The sequence below is a fragment of the Asterias amurensis genome, chromosome 6 (assembly GCF_032118995.1).
Source record: "Asterias amurensis chromosome 6, ASM3211899v1".
In the NCBI taxonomy this organism is placed as follows: Eukaryota; Metazoa; Echinodermata; class Asteroidea; order Forcipulatida; family Asteriidae; genus Asterias; species Asterias amurensis.
In genome coordinates this window covers 24,914,321-24,939,480 of record NC_092653.1, presented here as the reverse complement: position 1 = coordinate 24,939,480, position 25,160 = coordinate 24,914,321, and the positions used below count along the sequence as shown (strand labels likewise).

Genomic DNA, 25,160 nt, shown 5'->3' with positions numbered 1-25,160 from the left:
TCCATTTTGGAATTTTTTAAATATCATTTGGGGACGAGGCTTGAGCACCCACAATACCTCTCCACTGCCCCACGCTGGTTGCCCAACTTGGGGGGGGGGGGGGGAGAGGAGGAGGTAGCAATGTTGTCTCAGATCCAGCATGCCATCAAATAAGCACAAAGATTTCATCTTGGAGGAGAAGGGGGTTGTCTCAAAACCTCTGAATCCAAAAAAACCATATGTTGTGATAATGTTCTTGCACTTCATAACCCTTTTTTTTTTAAAGTGTTTTGTTCTGTTAGAAACATCCTCAAAATAATGGCAAACCAAGAGCATACCTACAGTCAGTCAGAACTTCTCAACATTTTTTGGAAATGAAATACTTCCAATATATGCAATGTGAGGCTTTTAAGACAACACTGCATTCATTTTCTATTGTTCTCTTTACTGAGAACAATGGAAAAGAACCAGTCAGTGAAATGCCTGCAATCGCCTCAAAAAGTCTCCCATGAATTATCAATTACTTTATTTCTCATTTTTGACAACTACTCTACGTTTGCAAATGGAAAATCCGTTTTGCATTGTGAAACCTTTAAGCTGACCCACTTGTTAAACTGTTGAGGGTAATTCATGTGCATCCATGCACATAAATTGAGTTAATATTATTGACAATAACGGTGTGTATCAGTCACGGTCAATAACTTTTCCAGTGTACTTTTGTCCCCTGTGTACCTGGTTTATTTCTTACAATTTGTAGGCTTAGATTGTAGATTTGTAGATTGTAGATTTATAGGAACAGGGGAGGGGAGGTGAGGGGAAGCCAAGACTGAGAAATACTGTTATGATGTCAGACACTACTTATGAGCATTAACTCACAATTTTCACACCTGGTGAACTCCATGTTTGGAGAAATCGTGATTAAAAAATTAAAGTTTTCATTCGTTTCAGAGACTGCTGGTTCTGAACGAGATAATTCCAGGGTGTTATAATTTTTCGAAGGAAAATTGCATCGAGTGTGAAATAAACAAATATTGGCACGGGGTTTGCCCCAGTAGCTTCAAAGGGTTCTATTTCCCTAAGGGGTTGGCTCTGTTCTATGAACAAAAGCTGGACTGCTATATAAAAACAAATGCATTTGACTTCAGACCTCGAAATACCAAGACACCAAGGGCCAGAGCTTTTGCTGTGGTGCCCTCAGCAAAGTTCCAATACTTATTTACATTTTCCTCATAGAAGTTCCCCTTTACCAGAGGAAAATTACTGTGCCCCTTCAACAGGAATGAAATTCAAGCCCAGGTATTGTGCACAAGGCTGAATAGACTGCTGTATTTTATAAAGTATAAAAAAAACATCCATAGAAACTGTTATTGGTGCCTTTCTAAACATACAAAATGTAGTTCTGCATCAAAGACCATTCTACCAGTCAGGACACCTCTCTAAACATTCCCCTCCAACATTCCAGAGATGCTATCTGCTCACCCCCTTCCACCAAATAAACAACCCCAGGGTATATCTAGGGTATCCAGGGTAACCAGATTGAGGTTAACCTTTGACCTTGGTACAGTGACCTTACAAGGTCATCAGGGATAATGCACATGGTGTACAGTATGCAAACATTGAAGGTGATTTAACATTGAGGGTGTTAATGTTATCTTACATGCACTTAATTTGTGTCAGTCACTTTATCAATGTCAATGATCATTTGCACAAAACCTGTCACAAAAAAGGGTAATTTTTAATCTTGGACAAAGTGAGATGAATTTTACTTGGTGACTGTTAAGTGAAAACCACTTGTTTTGTCTGCCATTTTACCACTCTTGCAAAGAGCCAATGACACAACTCTTTTTAGACAACTCTTTCAACTCGATTTAGAGTGAATTTCGTTCAAATTTCACTCAAAAAGAATGACACAGACTGACTTTCACTCTGAAAAGGGTGAAACTGACACCAGTTGAACAAGTGAGTGAAATTTTCACAACCTTTTGTAAGCAACTGTTTTTGCTTGCTTGTCTATTGGCTCTATGTTCTTATTATTGATGTAATGTTGATTGCTGATCCATAAATCATTGCTTTTGTTTTTGGGCCAGCGGTTTAAGCCAAGGACATAACCTTCATAGGTTGTGGTAACGGGGAAAACTGATGTCTAAACCAATTTTAAATATTACCTTCAGTTCATTTACCTTAACACAAACCAGCTCACCCAACATTTTGAAGGCAAATTTTCAACACCAATTTATAACAAACCCTGACAGCATTGTATCACCAACAAAATATCATACATAGTACGTAAAGGATAAGTTTTGACAAGTGGTACTAAAAATACCTTTAAGCATAAAAGACAATCCAAAAGGGAACAATTTGTTTAACTGTTTCATCGATTAGTTAAGTTTGCACAGGTACACTATACAATGTACTTGAACAAACACACCTTTACAAAAGTACACACTAGCTTTATCCGGGTATAATGCTGTGTTCGCACTATACCAGTAATGTCAATCATTGACTTAAAGGAAACCCTGCAAGGTTTTTTTCTCATGCTTATCTTGGAAACTGTATCAAACCGATGCCCTATGCCCAACCTGTGTTTTCCACCCTTTACATTGATTTGTGATAAACACTGAACTGTGCTTTCCCAGTCCTGCTGTTAAAATCCACACTCTGGTAGGATTCGAACCCACATCCGTTGTACACACACACACAAGCAATAAGTCTCTGCATGCTAACCTGTGAAATACGCAGCGGCTTGATGTAAACAAGGAATTCCCTGTTTCCATAAAGCCCCTGGACCCCCTTTGTAATTGTTAAAGACCAGTATTCTCACTTGGTGTATCCCAAATGCATAAAAATACAAATCTGTGAAAATTTTGACGCAATTGATCATCACAGTTGCAAGAGAATATTGAAAGAAAAAAAAACTCCTTGTTGCACAACTTTGTGTGCCTTCAGATGTGTAATATTGAGAAATTACCCCTTTCTCAAAAACTACGTTACTTCAGATTGAGCCGTTTCTCACAATGTTTGTAACCATAAACAGCTCTCCAATGCTTGATACCAAGTAAGTTTAATGCTTAAAGTTTTTTTGAGTAATTACCAATGGTATCCAGTGCCTTTAAGTGCTAATTCTTTGTTTACAGAAAGCAGAGCCATGGAATTGTGCCCTAGTTAATGAAATTCTACAACCTATAGGTGCGGCCATAATCAAAAACACTGAGAGCAAAAACTCATGACTGACATTTTATGACTGGGGATACTTTACGCTAATCTACAACAATGCATAGAAACCAATAGACAACATACCCTTTGCATAGATATATTGACACAGGGTGAGCCATTGTGTATTATTGTGTATACAGAAAGGATTAACCCTGAAATATAGACATTGGGGGCAAGGGTACAAGATGTACATAAATATTAGAATGTAGCGTGGGCATTGTGCCCTCGCATTTCATCCTTGTGTATAGCGTCATCTGATACAGAAGGGATAATAATAACAGCACATAAAAAAAGCTGACAAGGTTTCACTGACTTTTCTTTCAAACTAAAAGCATTACTATGATTTGTGTGAGGTTTGTGATGACACATGCAGTTTCAAAGAAAAGGTTTTTGTTATGGTCAACATAAAAGTCCTTTTCACAGTAGCATGAGTCAATTCAAAGAAAATAAAACCCAAGGAAAATCTTTGAGAATGTAAACTCCATGTTCGTGTCACACTCGAGGCAAAATCGTCAAGAATGAACACTCAAATTATCGAAAGGCCACATCCTACCTTCTCTGGAAATGGCTACCCTATTCCCAAACGTGAAACAGGGGTAGCTAAATCTCTGGAAATGGCTACTCGGGAATGGCTATTTCCCGGGAGTTTGTCAGGGCTATACTGTGAGAATATCAACAAATTTTCTCAGGAATTTCCTAGAAATTTGTCTTTGTAGTGTTTCTGGTTCTGGTAAATTACTGCACAATCTCTACATATCCGGATGTACACGTGCAGGTAAGAGGCTTAATACACCAAGGGCTTAAAATTTACACTGGATGGCTGGCCTTAGAGTCTGGGTCAGTAAACTCCCAACAAGACAAGTTCAGAGGTTTTGTTTTTTTCAACTCACAAGGGAAAAAACTGCTTTAAAAACTCCTGCCGATTTCACAAAGAGTTAGGACTCGTCTTATCTCGAGTTAGGAAGAGTAACTCGTCTTAACTTAGGATTAATCTTACGGTCTGCATGCTACAGTGCAGGGTTGGGACTCGTCCTAAGTCCTAAGATTAGTCTTAAGTTAGGAAGAGTTTTGTGAAAATCGACGGCAGGTACCTTTCAGAGTCTGTTAGTTGTAGAAACATAGCTTTTGAAAACAAAGTATGTTCAAATATTGACTTAGAGTTCTGATAAATGTCATTCAATACTCTCAAGTATCAAAGTGTACATAAAGCCCATAAAACAAATGAGATAAGGATTCTGTTTGAGCTAAAAACAGGTGTACTTTTCTCTTTTGATTCTAGTCCAGTAAAAATATTTCTGGCCCCGTGAATATCGTGAGCTATATAAGCCCTGCCGTCGATTTCACAAAACTCTCTCTAACTTAAGATTAATCTTATGACTTGGGACGGGTCCCAACCCTGCACTGTACCATGCAGACCTTAAGATTAATCCTAAGTTAGGACTTGTCCTAACTCGAGATACGACGAGTCCTAACTCTTTGTGAAATTGACGGCTGCAGTCTTATGTTTTTTCATCCACATTTTGAGCCTTGACACTACATTTTGTTTTGAGAGATGGGCTTCGAACAATATTGTAAATTTTTCGGGTGAAATTCCACACTAAAGACTAGACTATATTGCTTTATAAATTAAATTGAACAAAACTGCAAGTTTAGAGATATTGTTTGTGCTTTACTGTAAACAGTGTGAAAAGATTTCAATCAGCACACAACCTTCAGCCTCTAACGACCAACTCAAAAGAAGAACTCTGATTGTTTATGTTCCGAGCCATCGTACAGTGAACTGCTTCTCAGTGACATAAAAAACCGCATAAGACATATTTGAAGCGCTTGCAATGTGCCAGCGATAAAGCCGAAAGCAAAATAGTTCCCCTAATAAGACATGTGTTATTTTGGGTGTGACTATTCTGAACCAAGTCCAAACATTCTCTAGAAATAAGTGATGGCAACATCTGCTATCTCCACTGGGTCCACTTACATGAACATCAATGTTAAAGCAGTAGTGTTACCCACTGAAAATAAACAGAAGGAACTTTTAAAAAGTCTTTTTTTTATTTATGTTTTCTCATGCAACTCAAAACATTTACACAGAAACTACTTCAGTACATTTAATCATTTATAAAAATAATTTAAATGAGTATGAACAATTTCTTACACTGAAAGAGAAAACAAAATTCGAAACCCAACATCCTTCAAAAGATTTATGGCAATGTTTGAAGGCCCTCTCATGAAAAAAAGGCACCATCAGCCCTGATACATGTACATCACAGGGGCAATGGAGGTGATTGCAGCTGGCACTGGCAACAGAAACAATTGCCTAAATGCCCCTGGTCATTGCCTTGGTGCCCTTATCTAAAAGATCAGGAAACTCCTTGGTGCACTTGCCCTTTCAAAAACAAAGCATCAGGCCTGCACCTCGACAAGGATTGACTTTGCAAGACAAGTCCATGACCAAGAACCCAACTGGGTAAAAAGACGCAATAAGTAAAAAGCTAGGTATAGAATTAGCTAAAGCCAACCATGCCACCAAAATCCTTCACGCCTGAAGGTCTCAAGTAGATGGGTCTTGCAAGCTTAATATGATTTTAACAATTTATATTTAAATACGGCGGGGAGGCAGTGCCCCAAGTCAATGCCTTGGTGCCTTTTGAATGTAGCTGCAGAAACAATTTCCCTTATAGTCATACAGGTGCCCTTTACATTACAAGACTGCTGTGCTCAAAAACAAAATACTAGGGCTGCTTATTAGTACACAACTTGTTTTAAAAGCAGCATCCAAAAAGCTTCACCCTAGCCGAGGTTATGATTTATTTTTTCCTATAAGGTGATTTTCAAATACCCCCTAACAAAATAAACTCACCTTCAGTTGTTAACAAATGAATCCAATTCATTATATCGCTCCACACTCGCAAATGAAACAACAACAAAACCTCAAATGACAGTTATAATCTTCCAAGAAATGCGTCCGATTTAAGAAAAAATAAACATGTAAACATAGATTGTAAATTCACCATCAGTGCATATCATGGCATTTAAGCCTTACACGACCTGCGATCAATTACTTCTCAGACCTAGCAGATTAGATAATAAAGTTATCTATGCTGGAGGAGCAATCATATAGAATATCATTACTGTAATGTAGGAGGTGGCAGTGGTTACAGTAAGTGTAAGTGCAAACTTCTATCATTTATAGCCCTTGGGCAATTTGTTTCTTGTAACGAGAGCTGTATTAAAAAAAACAAGCATCTTCATAAGTAGAGGTTTGAATGCAGTTAATGATTCATTTCAGATTGGAAGGTGAGGGGGAAATCTTCTTGAAGAAGAAATGTAAGTCAGGACAGGAATGGGAAGTTTTTGGAATTGGAAAGGTCCTTTTGCATAGTTCCCGATTTATGGTTGTTTGAATATCAGCAGTCAGGCGATTTTGACCAAAATCAACGAGAAGGAGCATGCCATAGCACAAAAACAGTATATCGGATAGAGCTGAAATGTGAAATTTGAGCTTGTTGAGCCATTATTACCAAATAAAAAAAAATTGAGCAAATTTGAAGAGGGTAGGGTTTAACCCATTGGGTGATTTGACACGGAATGACCCTGCCCTGGTATTGGCCTTGTTGCCCTTTCAAAGATTAGAATTCCCACATAAAAGAGTGTCCTGAGCAAAATGAAAATGGCCTTGCCCTTTCAAAAATCAGTTTCAATGCCCCAGTTTGTTGTCATGTGTCTATTAAACTTAAATTGGAAACACAAATTGTCAGTAATTTTGAAACTGGCTTTTTTCTAAAAACAAATTTGAAGTTGGATCTTAACTCAGTAAGTTGAGTCCTGCATTACTAGAAGACTAAAAAACCTATCTGGACTAAATAACTGCACCTCGTTTGAAAATTCTCGAGGGTAGTTAAGGAAGAGCCATTTCAGCTACGTATGAAATGTGAACCTTTGAATCAAATAAAGGTTTGGACGTATGCCAAATGCCTCAATGTGAACCCATACCATTTTAGGAGAATTTTATACATGGTCCAAAGAGATTTTGTTGTATAGTTCAACAAAAGTGTTTCAAATCAGGGCCCAATTTCAAAGAAAAATATTGCTTTTAAACAATTTTTAGATTAGCAGAAATAAGCAGGATACCAGTCACAAATTGTACATGTGACATGGTAGTTTAGTTGGTCACTTAATTCTGGTAGCATAATTTTGTTCCATAGCTCAGATGAAAAGGGTAGCCTTGAAATTATTATAGTTTCGAAACATTCAGACAAGCTGTATATAATACATTCTGTTGTTAATTTATTCACTCTATGGTTAAGTAGACTGATTAAATAGTTTACATACATGTAAAGTGTGGGAGATAGTGTGAGCTTATAAATATTGGTTAATTTGTTTTGAACAAAAAGATGCCACAAAGACAGACTAGCCGTGCACGGTAGATGTGACACGGTTGGACCTGTCTGCATTTCTGTGCGTTGCATTTAAGCAAGCATGTTATCAAATCATCTGCCTGAGGTGAAAACAGAAGAGGGAGCCTATCACAAACGCCGGTGTCCCCCACAAAAGAATTACTTGCGACTCAAAGACCACTTTCAATGTGTGGTAAAACTAACTATCTAGTGTGATGAGTCAATAGGTTGTTAGCTTTTTTAAAAATAAGAAGCTCTAGAAGGGAACAGTGATGGAGTTAACACTTGGATGAACAGTGTAAGGACTCAAATTTGGGGGAAAAATCCACAAGGCCGCAGGACTTGTAGCTCAGAATCTTTACTGGATTTGGACAAAGATTTTATTTACAAGACAATAATCAAAAGAAACGAGACTAGAATGCAAATCTAGAACAAGGCTTTATCATCTAAACTTTTTCATTTGAACAAAACACTAGAAGGAGATTTATCTCTTCTGTTTTATAGGCGATACTCGGCAAAATTGAACAATATTTCTGCGACTCAATCAACAATTCGAACATCATTATTATGAGACAATCATGATGAATTAAAATAGAAGGGGGAAAAAACCCACCAAAGTTGTCCAATCTTGAGCTTAATGGCCCGACACTGAATTCACTGGTCTCTAACCAGTGGTCCAGTGTAAAATTTGAGCCCTGAGTGTCCAGACTCTATGACTTCCAACGCATGAAATTTCTGTGTTGTTTTATCAGCCTGGTTTGAAACGCACCCACAAGATCGATGGAGGTACATGGTCCACACCATTGGACTTAAAATTGACTTTATATTGTTTGATTGTAAAAGAAATGCTATTTGGCAGCTTTTGTCTGCTGGGCAAGTTGATTTGCTTTAAATCTCAACATTGTTTGATACCATTGTGTGTTTTGACCGCAATTGTTCAGGTGTGTACTGAACTGAGAACATTCAGCTGGTGGAACGTGTTATGTTTGACCGACAGTGACAGTATGGTACACCTAAATCAAACTTTGATGTGGGTTTTTTTATAAGCATAAAAAAATAGAAGATTTGTAAGACTATTAAACACTGAGGTTTTTATATAAACTGGAATTCCAGCATTGAAATGCTAGTAAAAGACAGGGTGAGTCATGTGCAGTGCATATAAATGGGACATTGAAGTGGGTAGTTTGTTTCATTCACAGAAAAAACTCACAAGTGTCCAAAACAGTTCCCTGCTGAAGAAGTTTGAGTGAATGTCCTACAAGACTTGCACAATTGATGTTCAATGATTGAATAGGTCTGATGGGATAAAGTAACATTGACCTCCTCAGCTATCAGTTTACTACTCTTATCATTGTATCATAACATTCTGGTAATGAAACTGAGGGACACTCAAGGATTATTTTAGGTCTGAAGGTCTGTGAGTAAAAAGACAATATTGATCAGATGTGGTAGACAAAAAACAAACAGGGAAAACACACACTCAGGTAGGGACTGAAGACGCAACTGACAGGCATCGCTCTGGTTTCCTAATTCAAACCAGGGTACAGGATTCGAACCACAGTCCACAGATGTGAAAGGCAGGACAAAACCACTGAGCCAACCTGAATACCAAAGTACTATTGAGAACAAAGTGTACCACCCTCACCCCCTCAATAAAAAGAAAATTCAATTGATGGTTATTCTGTGTACAATCACACAAGTGTCCCCCTAACAAGCACTGGGGGATAGAGTGCATGATCTAAAACCTCCGGTTCTATAATTCAAAGCCAAATCCAACACCACACAAATCCTTGGGCTACTGTTTCACTGTGTAGTGTATCCACTTTATTCAAGGATAGCATTCTCTGCTTCCATGCACATTCTTTACTTCTTGGGTGCCTGTTTACTCGGACTCAAGGCCTCACAACTTTAACTGTCCTTGTGATAACTCTACATTCTGAGGTGTTGGCTACAGTCCATTAGACACCTGTACAAATCAGAACAAAGTGCTCATTTCTTCATGCTGACATCTTGAATTGTGGAAACTGTGTGGCTATGTGTAGCTGAGCGGATTTAGTAGATCTAAAGTTTTGAAGACAACATTGTGACACACAATAGCCTGACACAAAGCCCTCATCAGACATACAGCTAACTTCCGAATCCATTCACTGATCTCTATATAAAGTAAGCCTGCCTTTATTATTGGTTACATGTCACTGTGAGATGCGTTTATGGTAGAGACTTGTAAGGTAATGCATTTTTTTAACAGCCTGTCTACTGATGACATGAAGGAAATACCCACACAACAAACTGAATAGACACTAAAACTGTTTTAGAGTTGATTTGTGAGCATTATGCCACAGGTGTGTAAGCAATCTCTGGTACTTAGACTCAGGAGACCTATCACATACTGTGGGTGCGGATAGCGTCACATGTGGAATGTTATGGCATAGGCTAGTTGGGCAGGAGAGTTCACCAATAGTAATACAGTGTTGTACAAATACAGCACACATCCCATGGTTTTACATTGGTTCTCAGTGACAGTGACAGTTTTAGAAATGTAATTCCGACAAGGTAAAACCAAATTAACAACATCCTACAAACTGGCAACTTTGTGAAACTTTTTTGAAAGTTAAATAGGGTGCAAAGTATGGGTAGGCCTACACGAAAAAGGCCTATGTATTGGGAACAAAAGACATTTCATTAAAAGACAGTTCAGTTTATTATTCCCAAAGAAACTAAATTATTAAGGACTACCATCGATGGTTCTGCAATGACAAAAATTTTAACAAACCATTTAAGCCTACATGTATGGCATCATCCCAATGTTGTCGTTCCTTGCTCTATGATTAACACAGATCTTGACCATGGGCGAACCTGGAGCCTGGATTTCTACTTAACTTCGTTATTCGGCCGACAGGATCCATAAGTTAGGACATAAACGCCAAGGAACAATTATATCAAGAAGTGTCTTGCTCAAGGACACAAGTACCTGGACCGCAATTCAAACCAATATTGTGATGACTCAGCCACCATAACTTGAAATTGGTGCGCTTGACCACTCGACTACTTGTAATCATGAATACCAGTCTGTCTCGAGCGGACAACAGCTAAGTAAGTCATTCTGTGTTGCGCTAGCCTGGGTGACAGACTGTTTTCGGGAGAGATACTTGCATGGTAACTGAATGCATTCAGGCAGTGACTGGAGAGGGAATTCGAGAAAAAAAAAACTCACACCTCACCATGCAGCTGAGAGGAAGATTGTGTGGAAACAACTTCTGTTTTGATTGACCTTTAAACTAGGAAGGGTTGATAAATACAGTATAAATAGTATTAAGGAAATTTTGTGGAAAACCAAAATTAATCTAAAATTTAGTAATCATTTTAGAATGTTAATACACTGAACAACTTGACAACTGTTCTCACATGTCTCATGTTGTTGTCTGTGACCAAAAAACAAGTGTAGGACACCTGACCTAGCGCCAGACAATAAAACTTATCAAAAATTTCATTGTAAGGTTAAGTAGCTGTCAAGAAATTATTTGCAATAACGTGGTCTAACCATAGAGCTAGCAGAAAATAAGCACATTTCACACCGCCAAGAGGCACGCACGAAACACCGACCCGCTGCGGGGCAAGCTGGGCCAAACAACGGGTGAGGTCCACCAGGAATTTGCCTCATCACCCGGCACCACGGTGGTGTCTACCACCACCACACTCCACTTACCATTTTCCGCAGACCTTCTTCTCCCATATCAGTCAAAGTCGCCATTTTTGAAAGCTGACACAGGCTCAAAATATACTGTAACCTGTCCAACAGCTTGCTGTAATGTTCCTACGAGTAAAACCTCGACATTTTGAGCTGTCACATCCGAAGAAATCAGCTAAATTTCACACGTTCAACAGGTTGTCTGTGTCCCTTTTTTCAACTTTTACAGTGAGCCACTTGTGCATGACTTGCGCACGAAAACTGCATGGTCTCTCAGGTTGTTGACATCGAGGCCATTCTTATGCAAATAATTGGTTCGTACCACTTTACAGCTAGGAGGGGTACAATTTGTATACACTAAAAGTTACCAAACTACACATTTTAGGAGCAAATTTATTAATTTGTTGTACATTTAATAATTTTGTATAAATATTTGCAATCATCTTTTCCTAATGCAAATGTTGGGGTTGATTTAGATACATTTCTTTAATGTCAACAGCAATCACCAAGTTGAAAACTTCCCCTCTAAGTTTTGGGCTAGTCTGGGGAGGCGTGTCACTCGTCACAACAAACTTTCAGAAAGTGAACACCTTGTCAAAAATTGATAAGTCAACCATAAAACAAAGCTTCAAAACGTGACTGTTGGTGACCGACAATTCTAGGAGTTTTTATCTGCAATAACCTATCCGTACCTTACGGATATCCTGCTCTGATAGTCTGTGCCCCCGTGACACATTATCTTTTGAAATTCTTTAGTTCCCCCGAAGTAATCACACTATAGGAAATCGTTATTTTGGGCATGAATGAACATGTTCTACAATGCCAATTCCGATCATTGCCACCAGCAAAATGGGTGAGACAATTTCTGTCTTTTCAAACTCAATTTTGTTACACCATTTCATGGGGCAGAAACAAAAGTTATAGAACAAGGTAAAGATGTGATTCTCCACCAATTTCTTATAATTCAACACTTATTTCGCAAGAATGCAAACAAAACTCGTGATGAACAAAAGTGGCACTATGAACTTTCAATTCTTGGACGAGTGAGGGCGCTATCCAATCTTTACAGAGCCACTACCCCTTGACAGGCCCGGAAGTGGAGTATGTGATGACAAACACAAAAATACCAACACGACCAACACACAAAAACATCAGTTTATTCCCCTTTTTCATGCATGATAAGGACTCCTCTGGGACTTTAGAAATCTATGGCGGAATCAGAAAAGGCTCCCTCGGTTTCCCTGCAGGATACTTTCCCGATCCATTGGGCAGTTTGGCACAACGAAGTCGGACTTCTGACTCAACTGCTCGAGACAAATCAGGTAAATTGAATACTGCCTTCTTTAAATTTAATTGAAAAATTGTTGTGTGTACAAAATCTCATAAAATTGTCTTTTTGTTTTAAATTTGTGTGAGGACGCAAATAAGATCATGGTCGGGGTTGGCTGATGGCTAAGGGGGGGGGGGACGTTTGCATGACTCTTTTATCCAAACATGTTTTTAATAATAATATATGAATTACCTTAATCAATAAATCAAAGAATTTGCTGAATGAATACAATTTTGTGATTACCCTGCCCTCTTGTTGTCATTTAGATTTCCATACGGATAACTTTCCGCACCTCGCCACCACTTTTTCAAAATATTTTTCAAAAAGGGATATCTCATTGAGGTAAATTGGATACTATATTATTTCATATTGAATGAAAAAGCGGTGGCGCCATACAGAAACTTTTCCAATACCTTTAATTAGATGACTTCACTCTGCTCACCACTCTACTCGCATACATCAAGAACTTAGATCTGTACGTTACATGAGCTAACCTAAATTAAATAAAGGGTTTACTACTCATTTAATTTTGATTTGCAAACAATATTGGCCGCATACTTTATTAAGTGGTTTAACAAACCCATTGGCCCTGGGATCATCTATTTGCTCATTTAGAGTCATTATAAAATAGTCATACATGTAGCCATAATTCTATAATTTACATTAAAATGCACATTAGAAGAGGATACTATTATTTTAGTATTAGTATTATTAACTCTGGAAAAGTTTCCGTATGGCGCCACCACTTTTTCATTCGAAATAAAATAATATAGTATCTAATTTACCTGATTGATATATCCCTTTTTGTAAAAATGAGTGAAAAAGTGGTGGCGCCATATGGAAAGTTATCCTTAACTCTTAATATTCATTAACTCGGCTTCCCTATCTTCGCATATATTTCAGGGCGATGTCCATGCTGTTGACCCTCGTGGTAGGACGGCACTTCATTTGGCCGTGACCCTAGGTCATCTAGAGAGTGTACGTATTCTCTTGCGACACAACGCACAAGTCAACGTTGAAAATAAAGGGGGCTGGAATGGTAAATGTTGATCCTTTCTCGTTTTTTATTGATTAATGTCCCTATCACATCAGGGTCCAATTTCATGGCTCTGCAAACTGCGAAAGTCTGCCTTTTTTTGTCTATTTCAAATAATGTTTTTATCAATTATTGTGTAACTGTAATTTTCAACTTTTTATATAATATTTATACATAGTTTTTAATGAAACCTGTAAGTGGCGTCTATCAACTATTATAGGTATCAATAATACCAAAAATAATAAAATAAATAAGCTTGCGATGCCCTGTAAAGCACACAATTCTATGGGCTATCATAAGTGAAGAAAAGCAAGGGTTGCTACATGAACCAGAAGCACTGGGGGAAAACCCCTACTCTTCTCCGATAAACGTTCTGGATCTTTTATGTGCGCTACCTATCCTAGTATGGAGCCTTCGGCTTAAGAATGACAACGCAATTATGGTAAAAGCGCCTTGCTCTTGAAAGCTACAACTGCCATACTGTGCTGATCAGAAACACCGGAGCTTGAGTGCATTGCTTTTAACCAGTTTTACAAATAATATACTTATAAAAATTGTACCTATGCCAGTCAGTTCGGTTAAAATTTCAGAACAGTCCGACCATCCAGCTATGTAACACAACAACACATTACAGCCAGGCCTGGATATTTTTTGAAGGGGCAAGGTCATTTTCACTTTGCAAAGAGCACTTTCATAGGAAAAATCTTCAAAGTATGGGAAACTTTATAGTGGGCACAAACATCAAGACTAGGGGAAACAGAGGCTATGACCTCTGTGTAATTCCAGGCTTGTACAACAACTTTGTTTTCTTCTTCTAGTTTTACAAGAGGCGATTAGTACGGGAGACCCTGAGATTGTGCAGATCACACTGCAGCATCGAGATCATCAACGAGCAACTTCCAGAATATCAGGAATACCTCTCCTACTTGAGAAATTGAGACAGGTGACAATGCAACTTTTGATTTATGTTTAATAACACTAAACAAATATAGGAAACTAGAAACAAGGTGTCTGCTGAAAAAAACAACAATTAAAAGCTCACTCATTTACATTGCAACACTAAGAAATAAATCTATATTCTACAATGGCAGACTTTGGTAGGTACCAGGTAAATTTCCATTGTTTACATGGGCATGCGCACATTATCGAGAACAATGGATTTAACCTGGTAAGTCTGCTGCCACCAAGCGTCCCAAAAAGCTCACACCAGCTGTAAACCTGATTACTCTTTTAAAAGTTTGTTTTTAATTTCAGTTTGGTGATTACAAAATCTTTGAATAGGGTGGTTGAAGGAAAATTAGTTGATCAATAAAGCACAACGCTACACCATAATTTGTAATTTTATTCTACTTTTCCTTTCTCACAGGCTCCAGATTTCTACGTGGAAATGAAATGGGAGTTTACGAGTTGGGGTATGTACACCTAAATTCCTGTGTGGTTGGCAATTTGTGTATTTTAACGTTTGCCCTCCCCTGGGTTGTAGTTTTTTCCAGTTTCAGAAAAAAATAAACACAATACAACAATACAATTTCTGAAATGAATGAATGAATGAAAACTTAATCACTAGAGCTTGAAATCACTGCACCAAGTCTAAACCACTCGGCCATGACACTGTGTTGATTACATGTATTATTGTTTCCCTAGTGCCATTGATGTCTCGTATCTGTCCTCATGACACATACCGAGTCTGGAAGAGTGGACCCAACGTCAGGATAGACACGACTCTTATTGGATTTGATAACATGACATGGCTACGAGGAAGCCGTAGTTTCATCTTCAAGAGTGAAGGTAAGTAACATAGTGAACAGTCAACCCTCCTACTGTCTGACCATTTATCATCATCAACTGGTTTTGAATGATAGATGCACTATGCTCCCCTCCAATATGGTATAACGTTATTATACATAGTGTACAGTCAACCCTCCTACTGTCTGACCATTTAATATCATCAACTGGTTTTGAATGATAGATGCACTGTGCTCCCCTCCAATATGGTATAACGTTATTATACATAGTGTACAGTCAACCCTCCTACTGTCTGACCATTTAATATCATCAACTGGTTTTGAATGATAGATGCACTGTGCTCCCCTCCAATATGGTATAACGTTATTATACATAGTGTACAGTCAACCCTCCTACTGTCTGACCATTTAATATCATCAACTGGTTTTGAATGATAGATGCACTGTGCTCCCCTCCAATATGGTATAACGTTATTATACATAGTGTACAGTCAACCCTTCTACTGTCTGACCATTAAATATCATCAACTGGTTTTGAATGGTAGATGCACTGTGCTCCCCTCCAATAAGGTATAATGTAATTATACACAGTGTACAGTCAACCCTCCTACTTTCTGACCATTTAATATCATCCGTATGGTTTTGGATGATGGCTGCACTAGGCCAGCCTGCAATATGACATGGTAAATGCATCAACACAGTGCACATGTAGTCCTGTGCACAGTTGTTTGTTTCAATGTGTTGTTCAACGAACAAGCAAATGTTAATGAGAGTTCATACATCAGCGGTCTTAATATTTTGAACGTTCATTTTTTTTTTCTCCAGACGATAACAAGTTTCACTTCATGGAGATTGACCATGACAAAAAGGTCGTTTATTCCGAGCTACTTGAACTTCAACCCCGCCATGACCTTTCCCGTATGCGTCCCTCGGAGGATGCCATAGCAACCAGATTAACCTCATCTATAACCAACACCTATATCGACACTGGCAAGATAGAATTTACAAGGTCAGTTTGTTAAAGGGACATGTTGCCTTAGATTGGTCGCTTTGGGCTAAAGGCATTTGTTTTAGAGCCATTGGACACTTTCGGAACAGAAAAAAAAGTTCACAGATTAACCGAAAGTGTCGAATTGAATAAATATGCCTCGAATATGTGTGATTTTCCTTTTTACTCTGTGAACAAATATAACTTTGTGGAACCAAATGTTTTACAAAATGACGGACTGTGATAGCAAGCTAAGTTTTCGTCACTCTATTAAGCAGTGTATGAGTGGAACCATAGTGGTCCCAAAAACAGTTCAACACGAGTCAGACTTGCATGGTCTATCGAAAATCACAAGACCACTGAACTAGCCTATTTCTAAGTTAACCAGCCCAAGGCTAGTGTCACTGGCCTCGTTCCTAAGGTCATGTAAAGTTAAAGCACCGGTCAGACAGTTGACAGTAGGTTTATTTTGAGAGTTTGTAAATTGTTTTCTACCTTGTCTATTAATGTAGGAACAAGGCAGGTATCTGGGGCTGGCGGCACGACAAAGTGGAAGGCATCAATAGTTACGATTGCAAAGTCTTTAGTGCCTCAAATGTGCAACTCAATACCAAGACACGATCGGAACATCTCACCAAAGAAGACAAAGAGAAAAATAAACAAAGTAAGATTTTGTATTCTCTTACACCTAGTATATGTATCAAAAAAATATATAATAATAATAATAATAATAATAATAGACCGTTTTATATAGCGCTTTTCACACCTGAGAGGTGTCTCAAAGCGCTTCCGACATTTTTACCCCTGGTCACTGGGCCTTAAATCATTCCTTAAACCATCTCAGCTCCCTGGGGAGTATACAGCCTGTGCGCAATACATGAGCTACACGGCTAAACCAATCGCAAGAACCATCTCTGCCCTCACAGGTACCCATTTACCCCTGGGTGGAGAGAAGCAATTATAGTTAAGTGTCTTGCTCAGGGACACAAGAGTCCGTCCAGGATTCGAACTCACACTCTGCTGAACAGAAGCATCAGAGCTTGAGTTCGGTGCTCTTATCCACTCGGCCACGACGCCCTTGGTTCTTAATATTATTATTTGTTTGACCAAAACCAAGCAAAATGTACAATAAATAAATAAATGCGCATCATTCATTCATATTCTTCTATTTTAGATACCAGTGTCTTCGCTTCACCCCTGCAGTCTCTGCTTGGAGTTGCCGAGCAGCAGCAAGAAGAAGTGTCGGGTCAAGCGGTAAGTGGCCAATCAGCTTGTGTGGATGATGTCACATGTTATTGTGACACCCTGTTTGTATTGTTAGCTTTGGTGATGCATGCGCATTTGTAGCGTGTGACAGTGTAAACCGCATGCGTAGTAGATTGTCCTATATGTCAAATCCCCAGCCGTGACACTTGTATCCTTAAGCAAAACACTTAGCCATTGCTTTGTCCTTCGGATGGGACGTAAAGCCGTTGGTCCCATGTGTTGTGTAACACATGTAAAAGAGAACCCAGTGCACATATCGAAAAGAGAAGGGGTTCGCCCCGGTGTTCCTGGCTGTGGCTGCTGTATGTCCTGTAGCGCCCTGTAAACTCTTGTAAGGTGCTACATAATTGGGTCTCAAAATTCATCAATGCAATGACAAATCTTTCTGAAAGTTGGTATAACTCAGCGCCTTGAGTACCTTGTTTGGTAGAAACAACTAAATAGCTCCGGCATTTATTGGTGCATGTAGACCAATGAGAATTCAACTCTCAATCATGAATATGTATGAGGTATGGTAATCGTGTTTTTTGTTTTTGGCTTATAAACAGACTGATGTTTTATCGATAACCAACCCAGTTAACCCAACGGATATTAAACCAGAGGAGTATTTTGATGCCGATATGGACCTGGGGACCAGGGACATTGGTCGACCGAAAGAACTCTGCTGTAAAGTGCAGAAATTCCGCGCCACCCTCTGGCTGAGTGAAGACCACCCTCTATCATTGCAGGAACAGGTAGGGTAACAAAATATAATCCATTACGGTTGGAAGATTGGTTGGGTTATTATTATTATTACATATTTCTGGTAACGAAACCAAGGATGACTTCATAAAAGAACTTAATCAAGCCTGAGGAAACCTTTAAACAAGGGTGCTTGAAATGTGAAACAGAAACACTAGGGTTAACCACTAACTCTTCCAGAATAAGTGTTCTGGAGAACCTATCCTAATTTATGTGACCTATGACTTTGTGTCCCATCCAAAGGATAAAGCAATTAAGGTAAGAATCTTGCTCTTGTCTGAACAACCAAACCTGATTACAAATACATTGGAACTAGTTCTTATTTCGCGCATTTTACAATAACATGCGTTACATTATGAGTGCCCTGTCCATTGGGCCAACAACATTTCATTAATCTTTCTCAGCTCCCGTGGCACTCTGAGGGCTTTTCAAACCTCATAGCATCAACCTCTACCCTTGCAGGTACCCGTTTATACCCCTGGGTGAAGAGAAGCAATTATAGGAACATAGCTTGCTCAAGGACACATGACTGTGATTCCAACCCACACTCCGAGGACTAAACCACTAGAACTTAAATTTGATGCTCTAATTCATGACACCTAGAGTGCGTTTTGGCGACCCCAACCAAAAACTGTTTCGGTTGTTGGTCGTTGGTTCTGCTGTTCAGACTGAACGATAACCGAGTTGTGAGCTCGGTTACCGTTTTGGTTATGACGTCAGAAACAGTTTTTGGTTGGGGTCGCCAAAACGCACTCCTGGCTCGGCCATAACACTCCTTATGAAGTTGGTGCTCTAGACTGCTCGGTCACGGCATATATTTAGCAATTCAAGAAGCAACAAACCTAACCTATAGTACTTGAGAATTAAGTGGTTTACAAATGTGTTCATTATCTTCTTGTTGCCAGGTATTACCCATTATTGACTTAATGGCCATCAGCAACGCTCATTTTGCCAAACTCAGAGACTTCATCACGTTGCAACTCCCCGCCGGTTTCCCTGTCAAGATTGGTGAGTACAACAGCCATCTTTGACTGGAACCAAGCATACATGTGTAGTAATCATTCAAATAACTGCTGCACAGAAAAAGGGGTCAGGCTATATTTATTTGTTTGTTTGTTTGTTTAGATGATCTTCCTGTCAAACTTCCACATACAAGGGGATGTAAACACCCAGCTGGCAACAGCCAATCTCTCTCATACAAACATTGGGTTCACGTCTATGATTATGAATTGTACAAACCAGAAATTGTGATTTGGTATAAACTTGACAAAAATACTTATTCTAGTCATTGTGAAATCAGCAGTTAGCTAAGGTAAGATTGGAAACCACAACCTGGGTATAGTTTCAACTCAAACAATTTCAATCAATTTGACATAAAACAGTTTTCAGTATTTGTTGTAACATTATACCCCTATAAAGAGAAATATTAATGCAATTCATAACCTTGTGTAACCATGCGAAACATCATCTATTCTTCATCTCTTCACCTTGTTTATATTTTGTCCGAACTTTTTCCCCAGAAATTCCTCTATTCCATATTCTGAATGCCTGTATTACATTCGGCAACCTTTACGCCAAGCAAGAACCCGTCGAGGGTGTTACCAACGTCGTTGTCGAAGATCTGGATCACCCTGACCCCGTCCCAGTGGCTGAAGCCAAACAGGCTGACCCAGACAGGGACGTAGACGCGACCGTCGAGCCACCCATGATGGTCTGCTCGGTTGACCCATCTGTGTTTGAGGTACCAGAGGGTTATGGGTTGTATCAGAGTCAGAGTCGGGAGGTACGCTACGGTGAAGATGAGTTACTGCAGCTTGCTATACAGCAGAGTTTAATGGAGGGATCTAGCGACCCTGATCAGGTACGTAGAAAAATAGTGCATCAGGTGAAAGATATTGAGATTCTTGTTAAAGAGATGTTACATTGTTTTGGGTTTCACAAAGAAAACAGAAAAAAAAAAAACTAGTTCAAACTACCCAGTCAGTTTCCCGTGTGATTAGTTCTTGAAATTTAACATTAAAAGGGTGATCCCCTGGTTGGCGCTTTCCAGGTTGTATGGTAAACTTGGATGTGGTCCCTGACTACACGGCAGCTAATGATTATATGGCTTCTGGTTGGCATCCCCAAACAAAGATATTGACTAGTAGGGAGACTGACAAAAGTTAGTAGAGGGCCGATACGCCATTCTTTAGCTCTTTAGTTTTTAAGTTCAGCTCCGGTCAATTTTGTCTTTGTTTTGGGGTGACTGTACTTGGGGTTGATATTGTGTTGGGGCAAGATTGACACAACCCAGGGCAAGCTTGTATGGGGCGACTTTGCTGGGAGCGAGATGACCGGCTTCCCACTTGTGACCCATTCCTATTTAGACAACAAATAAATATTGTTTCATTTGATGTCTTTTTCTTAATACAGATGGCCATCTTGGATTCTATGGGCAGAGAGTCCTCATCGATGCGGGGCATTGAAGATCAACTTCTTGAAAGGCAAGTAGAAAATAAAATGACCGGCAGCCGATTTCACGAAATGCCAGGATGAATCCTAACTCGAGTTAGGATGAGTAACCAACTTAGGATGGGTTCAATGCGTCCTACGTATTTGAATACAGAATTTTACTCGTCCTAAGTCCTAAGATTAATCTTAAGTTAGGAAGAGTTTGGTGAAATTGACGGCTGGCTATGATGATTATAAAAAAAGATGTTGTCATCTCATGGCATTGTAGTCTAGTTCACTCAAGTGCTTATGGCTTAGTTTATTTAAATGGGCTGGCTGCACGTGTAGAAATCTACGGTGAGCAGTGCCGTGAAATTGGATTCAGTTTCAGACCGTTGAACAACCCATAGCAACCAAAGCAATTGCTGTGATGCCCTGTGCTTTTTCTGTGGTGCCCTCTCCAAAGTTCCAATACATATAAAAATGCCCCTTACCAGAGGAAAATTGCTGTGCCCCTTCAAGATTGAAGTTCAAGACATGCAGTTTCCAACATTTCCTTAATGTTAACCAAGACATCTTGTTACCCTACAGAGCAATCAAAGAAAGTCTGCTCAGCAGCACACCAGGCGGTGACGCCCCCATTGTGACCTCTGACCCAGAACCAACTCCAAACGCTATCTCAGCCTCGGTAAATTCTTCCGCCCATCTACCGGAGCCAAGTCCCGCCCCTTCCCGGCCGCAAGGGGATGTTGACCAGCTACAGCTGGCTCTCCAGCTGTCCCAACAGGATCTGATGGAGGCGGAGCAACGCCGAAAACAAGAAGAGGAGGAGCTAGCTATGATACTACAGCTGTCACTCACTGAGAAATGACACGACCACTCGTTAATATTCAACAATCTCATATGAATATTCAGATATATATATAAATATGTATTTATATGTGTTTTTTCTTGTTCATTTTGGAAGATTCATCATGTTTGTATATAATATTGTATAGTGTGTAAGATGTTTTATTTTATCTTTGTGTGTCAAAGTCAGAAGGCATAGCATAGTTGCATGCCTTTGTTAGAGATTGCTTGTACATGTACTTCATGTATTTTCACTGTAGGATATTTCAATGTAACTTTTTATTGCAATGCGTGTATTTAGCCACAAAAATTTTACTCAGTTTGGACTTTGGCTTTGTAAGAATTGGTGGCTACAGCTGCGGTTATGGCTACATTAGATTAGAGTATGTCCTTAGCAACATCCTTGGCAGTAGCCGCAGCCAAAGCTAGCCGCTGATTTGACCTAGGTTTTGCTTTTTTGAGCATTTGCTTCTGGTTGCTTGGTATTTGCACAATAGGAATTAAGAAACTGTTTCCATCATTAAATGTGAGACAAAAGTACTGTGATAATCTGCTTTTTACGTTGAAAAAACATTTTAAATGATTATGGGCTTAAAGTTAAAAAAACTACATTCTTTCCTCAAAAGCATTCACTCCAAAGAACTAGTTTTGTTGTAACATCTTTCTGGTTCACTGGATTTGAGGCTTTGCATCAACAAGTTACGTTTCATGAGAAATTATCACTATATATTTCCTCAATAGTCAGTGATCGTTCAAAATGCCAAGTATTATTAACAGCTTTCCTTCCTGCAGCAGCTGTGAAGATCTGGAACAGCCTACCATCATTGGTTATTTCAGACATTACTACCCAGGGCATGCAGTCATTCAAATGTAGAGTAAATAAATATCTTAAGTAACGTCCTGTTTTACAGCAATTATGTTTGCCGGTGATGCTAGTTGTTGTGTCTCTCATCACTTTCTAGTGAGTGAGGCATAGTCCAATAACCATTATCTCCTTTCTTTTCTTCTTGTTTTTTATCGTAGGATGGTCTTTTGAAATAAGCACTTAGCTATTACTATGGGATATTATGCTTGTTTTTCATGAGGTACTCCTTTAAAAAAAAAAAAAAAAAATCCCTCCAAGCTGGGCAGTATTGTTGCCTTTTACTGCTTTTTTTTGTTCTATGTGCAACGTTATTAAAGAAAAACTCACCTGGGGTCGGAATGCCAGGCCATTAACTATTTTTTGCACGTTTAAAATGCTGTTAAAATCAAGGAAATAGCAATTGGAACTTTCGCCCCAAAATTACTAATGCTTCTTTTGATTAAATGCCTGTCCAAATAAACCATAAAAGTGCCCAAAATAGCGACATCGCACGAACTGTTTTTCCTTGCTATAACTAAACCATAACCACCGAATTTGATGTTACTTTAACAGGTTAATTAAGTCAAACTAGATGAGGGAATCTAAAAACAAATGTGTATTTTCTCATTTGTAATTCCAGTTAAATGATGTATTTTCACTTTAAACAGATATACAAGACATAACGAAGAATAGTCACTGTATATTTGTTGACTCAAGGTGTAAAAGATATAGACGTTCATGATTTTTGGTGTTATGACTTGAAAGACAGGAAACATTTTTGGGTTTTTGATGTTGTTGGGGGATTATAGTTTTAGAAACGGTATTCATTTTATCCATAAAAAATAATCTAAAGAAATGTCTGCCAAAGCTCAAAAGTACGTTTATGATCAGAAAAAGAAAGGCTTCTTCCAGATTTTATGATTAATTTATATTTTAATTTATTGCAGTTTAGAGCTTCTGCTGTACATGTTTATTTCTTGCCATACACAGTTCAGTTAAATCAATGTTTAATGTTTGTACAGTGCTGCGAAATTATTGTAACCAAATAATAAATAAATATTTCTACTTCTCAGGGCCCAATTTCATAGCGCTGCTTAACGGTAAGCAAATTTGCGTGCTTACTGTAGCAGAAAAATTTGCTTAAGCCTTAGCGTATTTCACAGGTTAGCAGAATAATTGGGCAGCCATATTGCGTGTTTACCGTGGATTTGCATTGTGACGTCATTTATTTTTGTGCGGTAAGCACCGGAAGGTTAGCATGCCTTTTCGTATACTGACGGTTAGCATCGCTACTATGAAATAGAAATTGCACAGTAAGCACAAAATCGGCCGCTGAGCAGCGCTATGAAATTGGGACCAGGTTGTGTTAAAACTTGAGCCCTATGTCATAGAGCTTCTATAAGCACAAGTCAACCATAACAAAATTACGCTTACCAGAATAAGACTATAAGCCAAACTGATGTACTATGTCACATGTACAGTTTGTGACTCCTATCCTGCTCATTTCCGCTTAATAGCAAAACAAAATGAAGCAATATTTTTTGCTTAAGCAGCTCCAAGAGACTGGGCCATGAGTGGATCTCTGTGTTGACTTCTTGCTGTAGTGTAGGGAGAGTGCGAGTATACCAGTATACACTAGCTCATTTGCAGAGCACGGCACATACGTTCACAAGTTGCAGGTTCAAATCCTGCTCTGAGCTAATTTTACTTTAACTCTAAAGTATAGTTATAATGTACTCCTGGTGAGTTAGTCCAAATGTGGTTTATTACTTGTCTTGGTGAAACAGTAGGTGAAGTGTAGGGTAGTAAATTGCATGAATATTATAATAACTACTACCATATTTGTATACTTCATATGTTCCAGGTTGGTAATTGGACAGTATTTGCAGAAAATTTGTAAGGAAACTAATTTGATGTAAATACAAAAAAAAACTAAGTATTGATATTTTAATTGTACATGTACCACCAAAAAGTTGTGTTTATTTGTAAGAAAGATGCTGTAAAACAATTTCACCCCGAATAATGACAGCAAAAGAGTTGTGTCTTTAACTCTGTGACAATAGTATACACATCACTTAGGTTTTTTTCTTCTCAATTGTGAAGAAATAGATCAAAATTACACATTTCTGCCGAGGATTATTAGGAATCTATAGTGAATTTGGTTGTAAAATAATAAAGTTGACCGGAAGTAAACGTAAGAGGCGCTGTTTTAATTGATTGGTCGTCAACCTCGTTTTTTCATTTTGTACATTACAGTATTACATCGATCCCTCCAGTTGTAACGTTAATGGCTATCACATTGAACAACGTGTGAGCACGGGAAGCGCCCGGGGACGATGCAGCACATTGAAAAAGTTTACGTGAAAAAGTTTTGCGACGTACCGCCTGCTACTTATTTTACGCACTACACGCTCAGAACATTCGCCACAATTTCCAGTTTTTATCGTAATTGATGGAGACTTTTACTAACCTTACCGTCTTGTCTGTGAACATGGAGGAATATCTAGCTGTGTCATGTTTTGGAGCTCTCCCGCTTGCTCAGTGGTTTCACTTTCAACCTGCCGGACAAGTGGCTATTTAGTGGACTGCACAAACAGCGCCACCTATAATGAAACGCATAAAACGCCCGCCAAGTGGTATGTATTTTTGAATTTTCT

At 38.8% G+C, this 25,160-nt stretch overlaps 2 protein-coding genes across 5 annotated transcripts in view; one reads left to right on the top strand and one right to left on the bottom strand.

Moving 5' to 3' along the window:
* Positions 1 to 11,525, bottom strand: part of LOC139938218 (uncharacterized) — a 99,285-nt gene extending 87,760 nt beyond the window's left edge. For 3 of the 4 annotated variants that reach the window (XM_071933620.1, XM_071933621.1, XM_071933622.1), the window contains exon 1: positions 11,293 to 11,525. In XM_071933620.1, coding sequence (XP_071789721.1) covers positions 11,293 to 11,337 — 45 coding nt within the window. In that variant the 5' untranslated portion in view covers positions 11,338 to 11,525. Of the gene's footprint in view, positions 1 to 6,049; positions 6,187 to 11,292 lie in introns of those variants that run through there. The other variant, XM_071933624.1, reaches the window with a different exon arrangement.
* Positions 11,526 to 12,359: 834 nt separating this feature from the next.
* Positions 12,360 to 24,701, top strand: LOC139938759 (ankyrin repeat domain-containing protein 13D-like). Its single transcript, XM_071934378.1, has 13 exons — positions 12,360 to 12,596; positions 13,508 to 13,643; positions 14,459 to 14,583; positions 15,007 to 15,052; positions 15,285 to 15,428; positions 16,211 to 16,394; positions 16,886 to 17,037; positions 17,548 to 17,627; positions 18,188 to 18,373; positions 19,286 to 19,388; positions 19,901 to 20,241; positions 20,793 to 20,863; positions 21,402 to 24,701. The coding sequence occupies exons 1-13, from the start codon at positions 12,483 to 12,485 to the stop codon at positions 21,679 to 21,681; spliced, it is 1,962 nt and encodes a 653-aa protein (XP_071790479.1). The 5' UTR covers positions 12,360 to 12,482; the 3' UTR covers positions 21,682 to 24,701.
* The last annotated feature ends 459 nt before the right edge of the window (positions 24,702 to 25,160 follow it).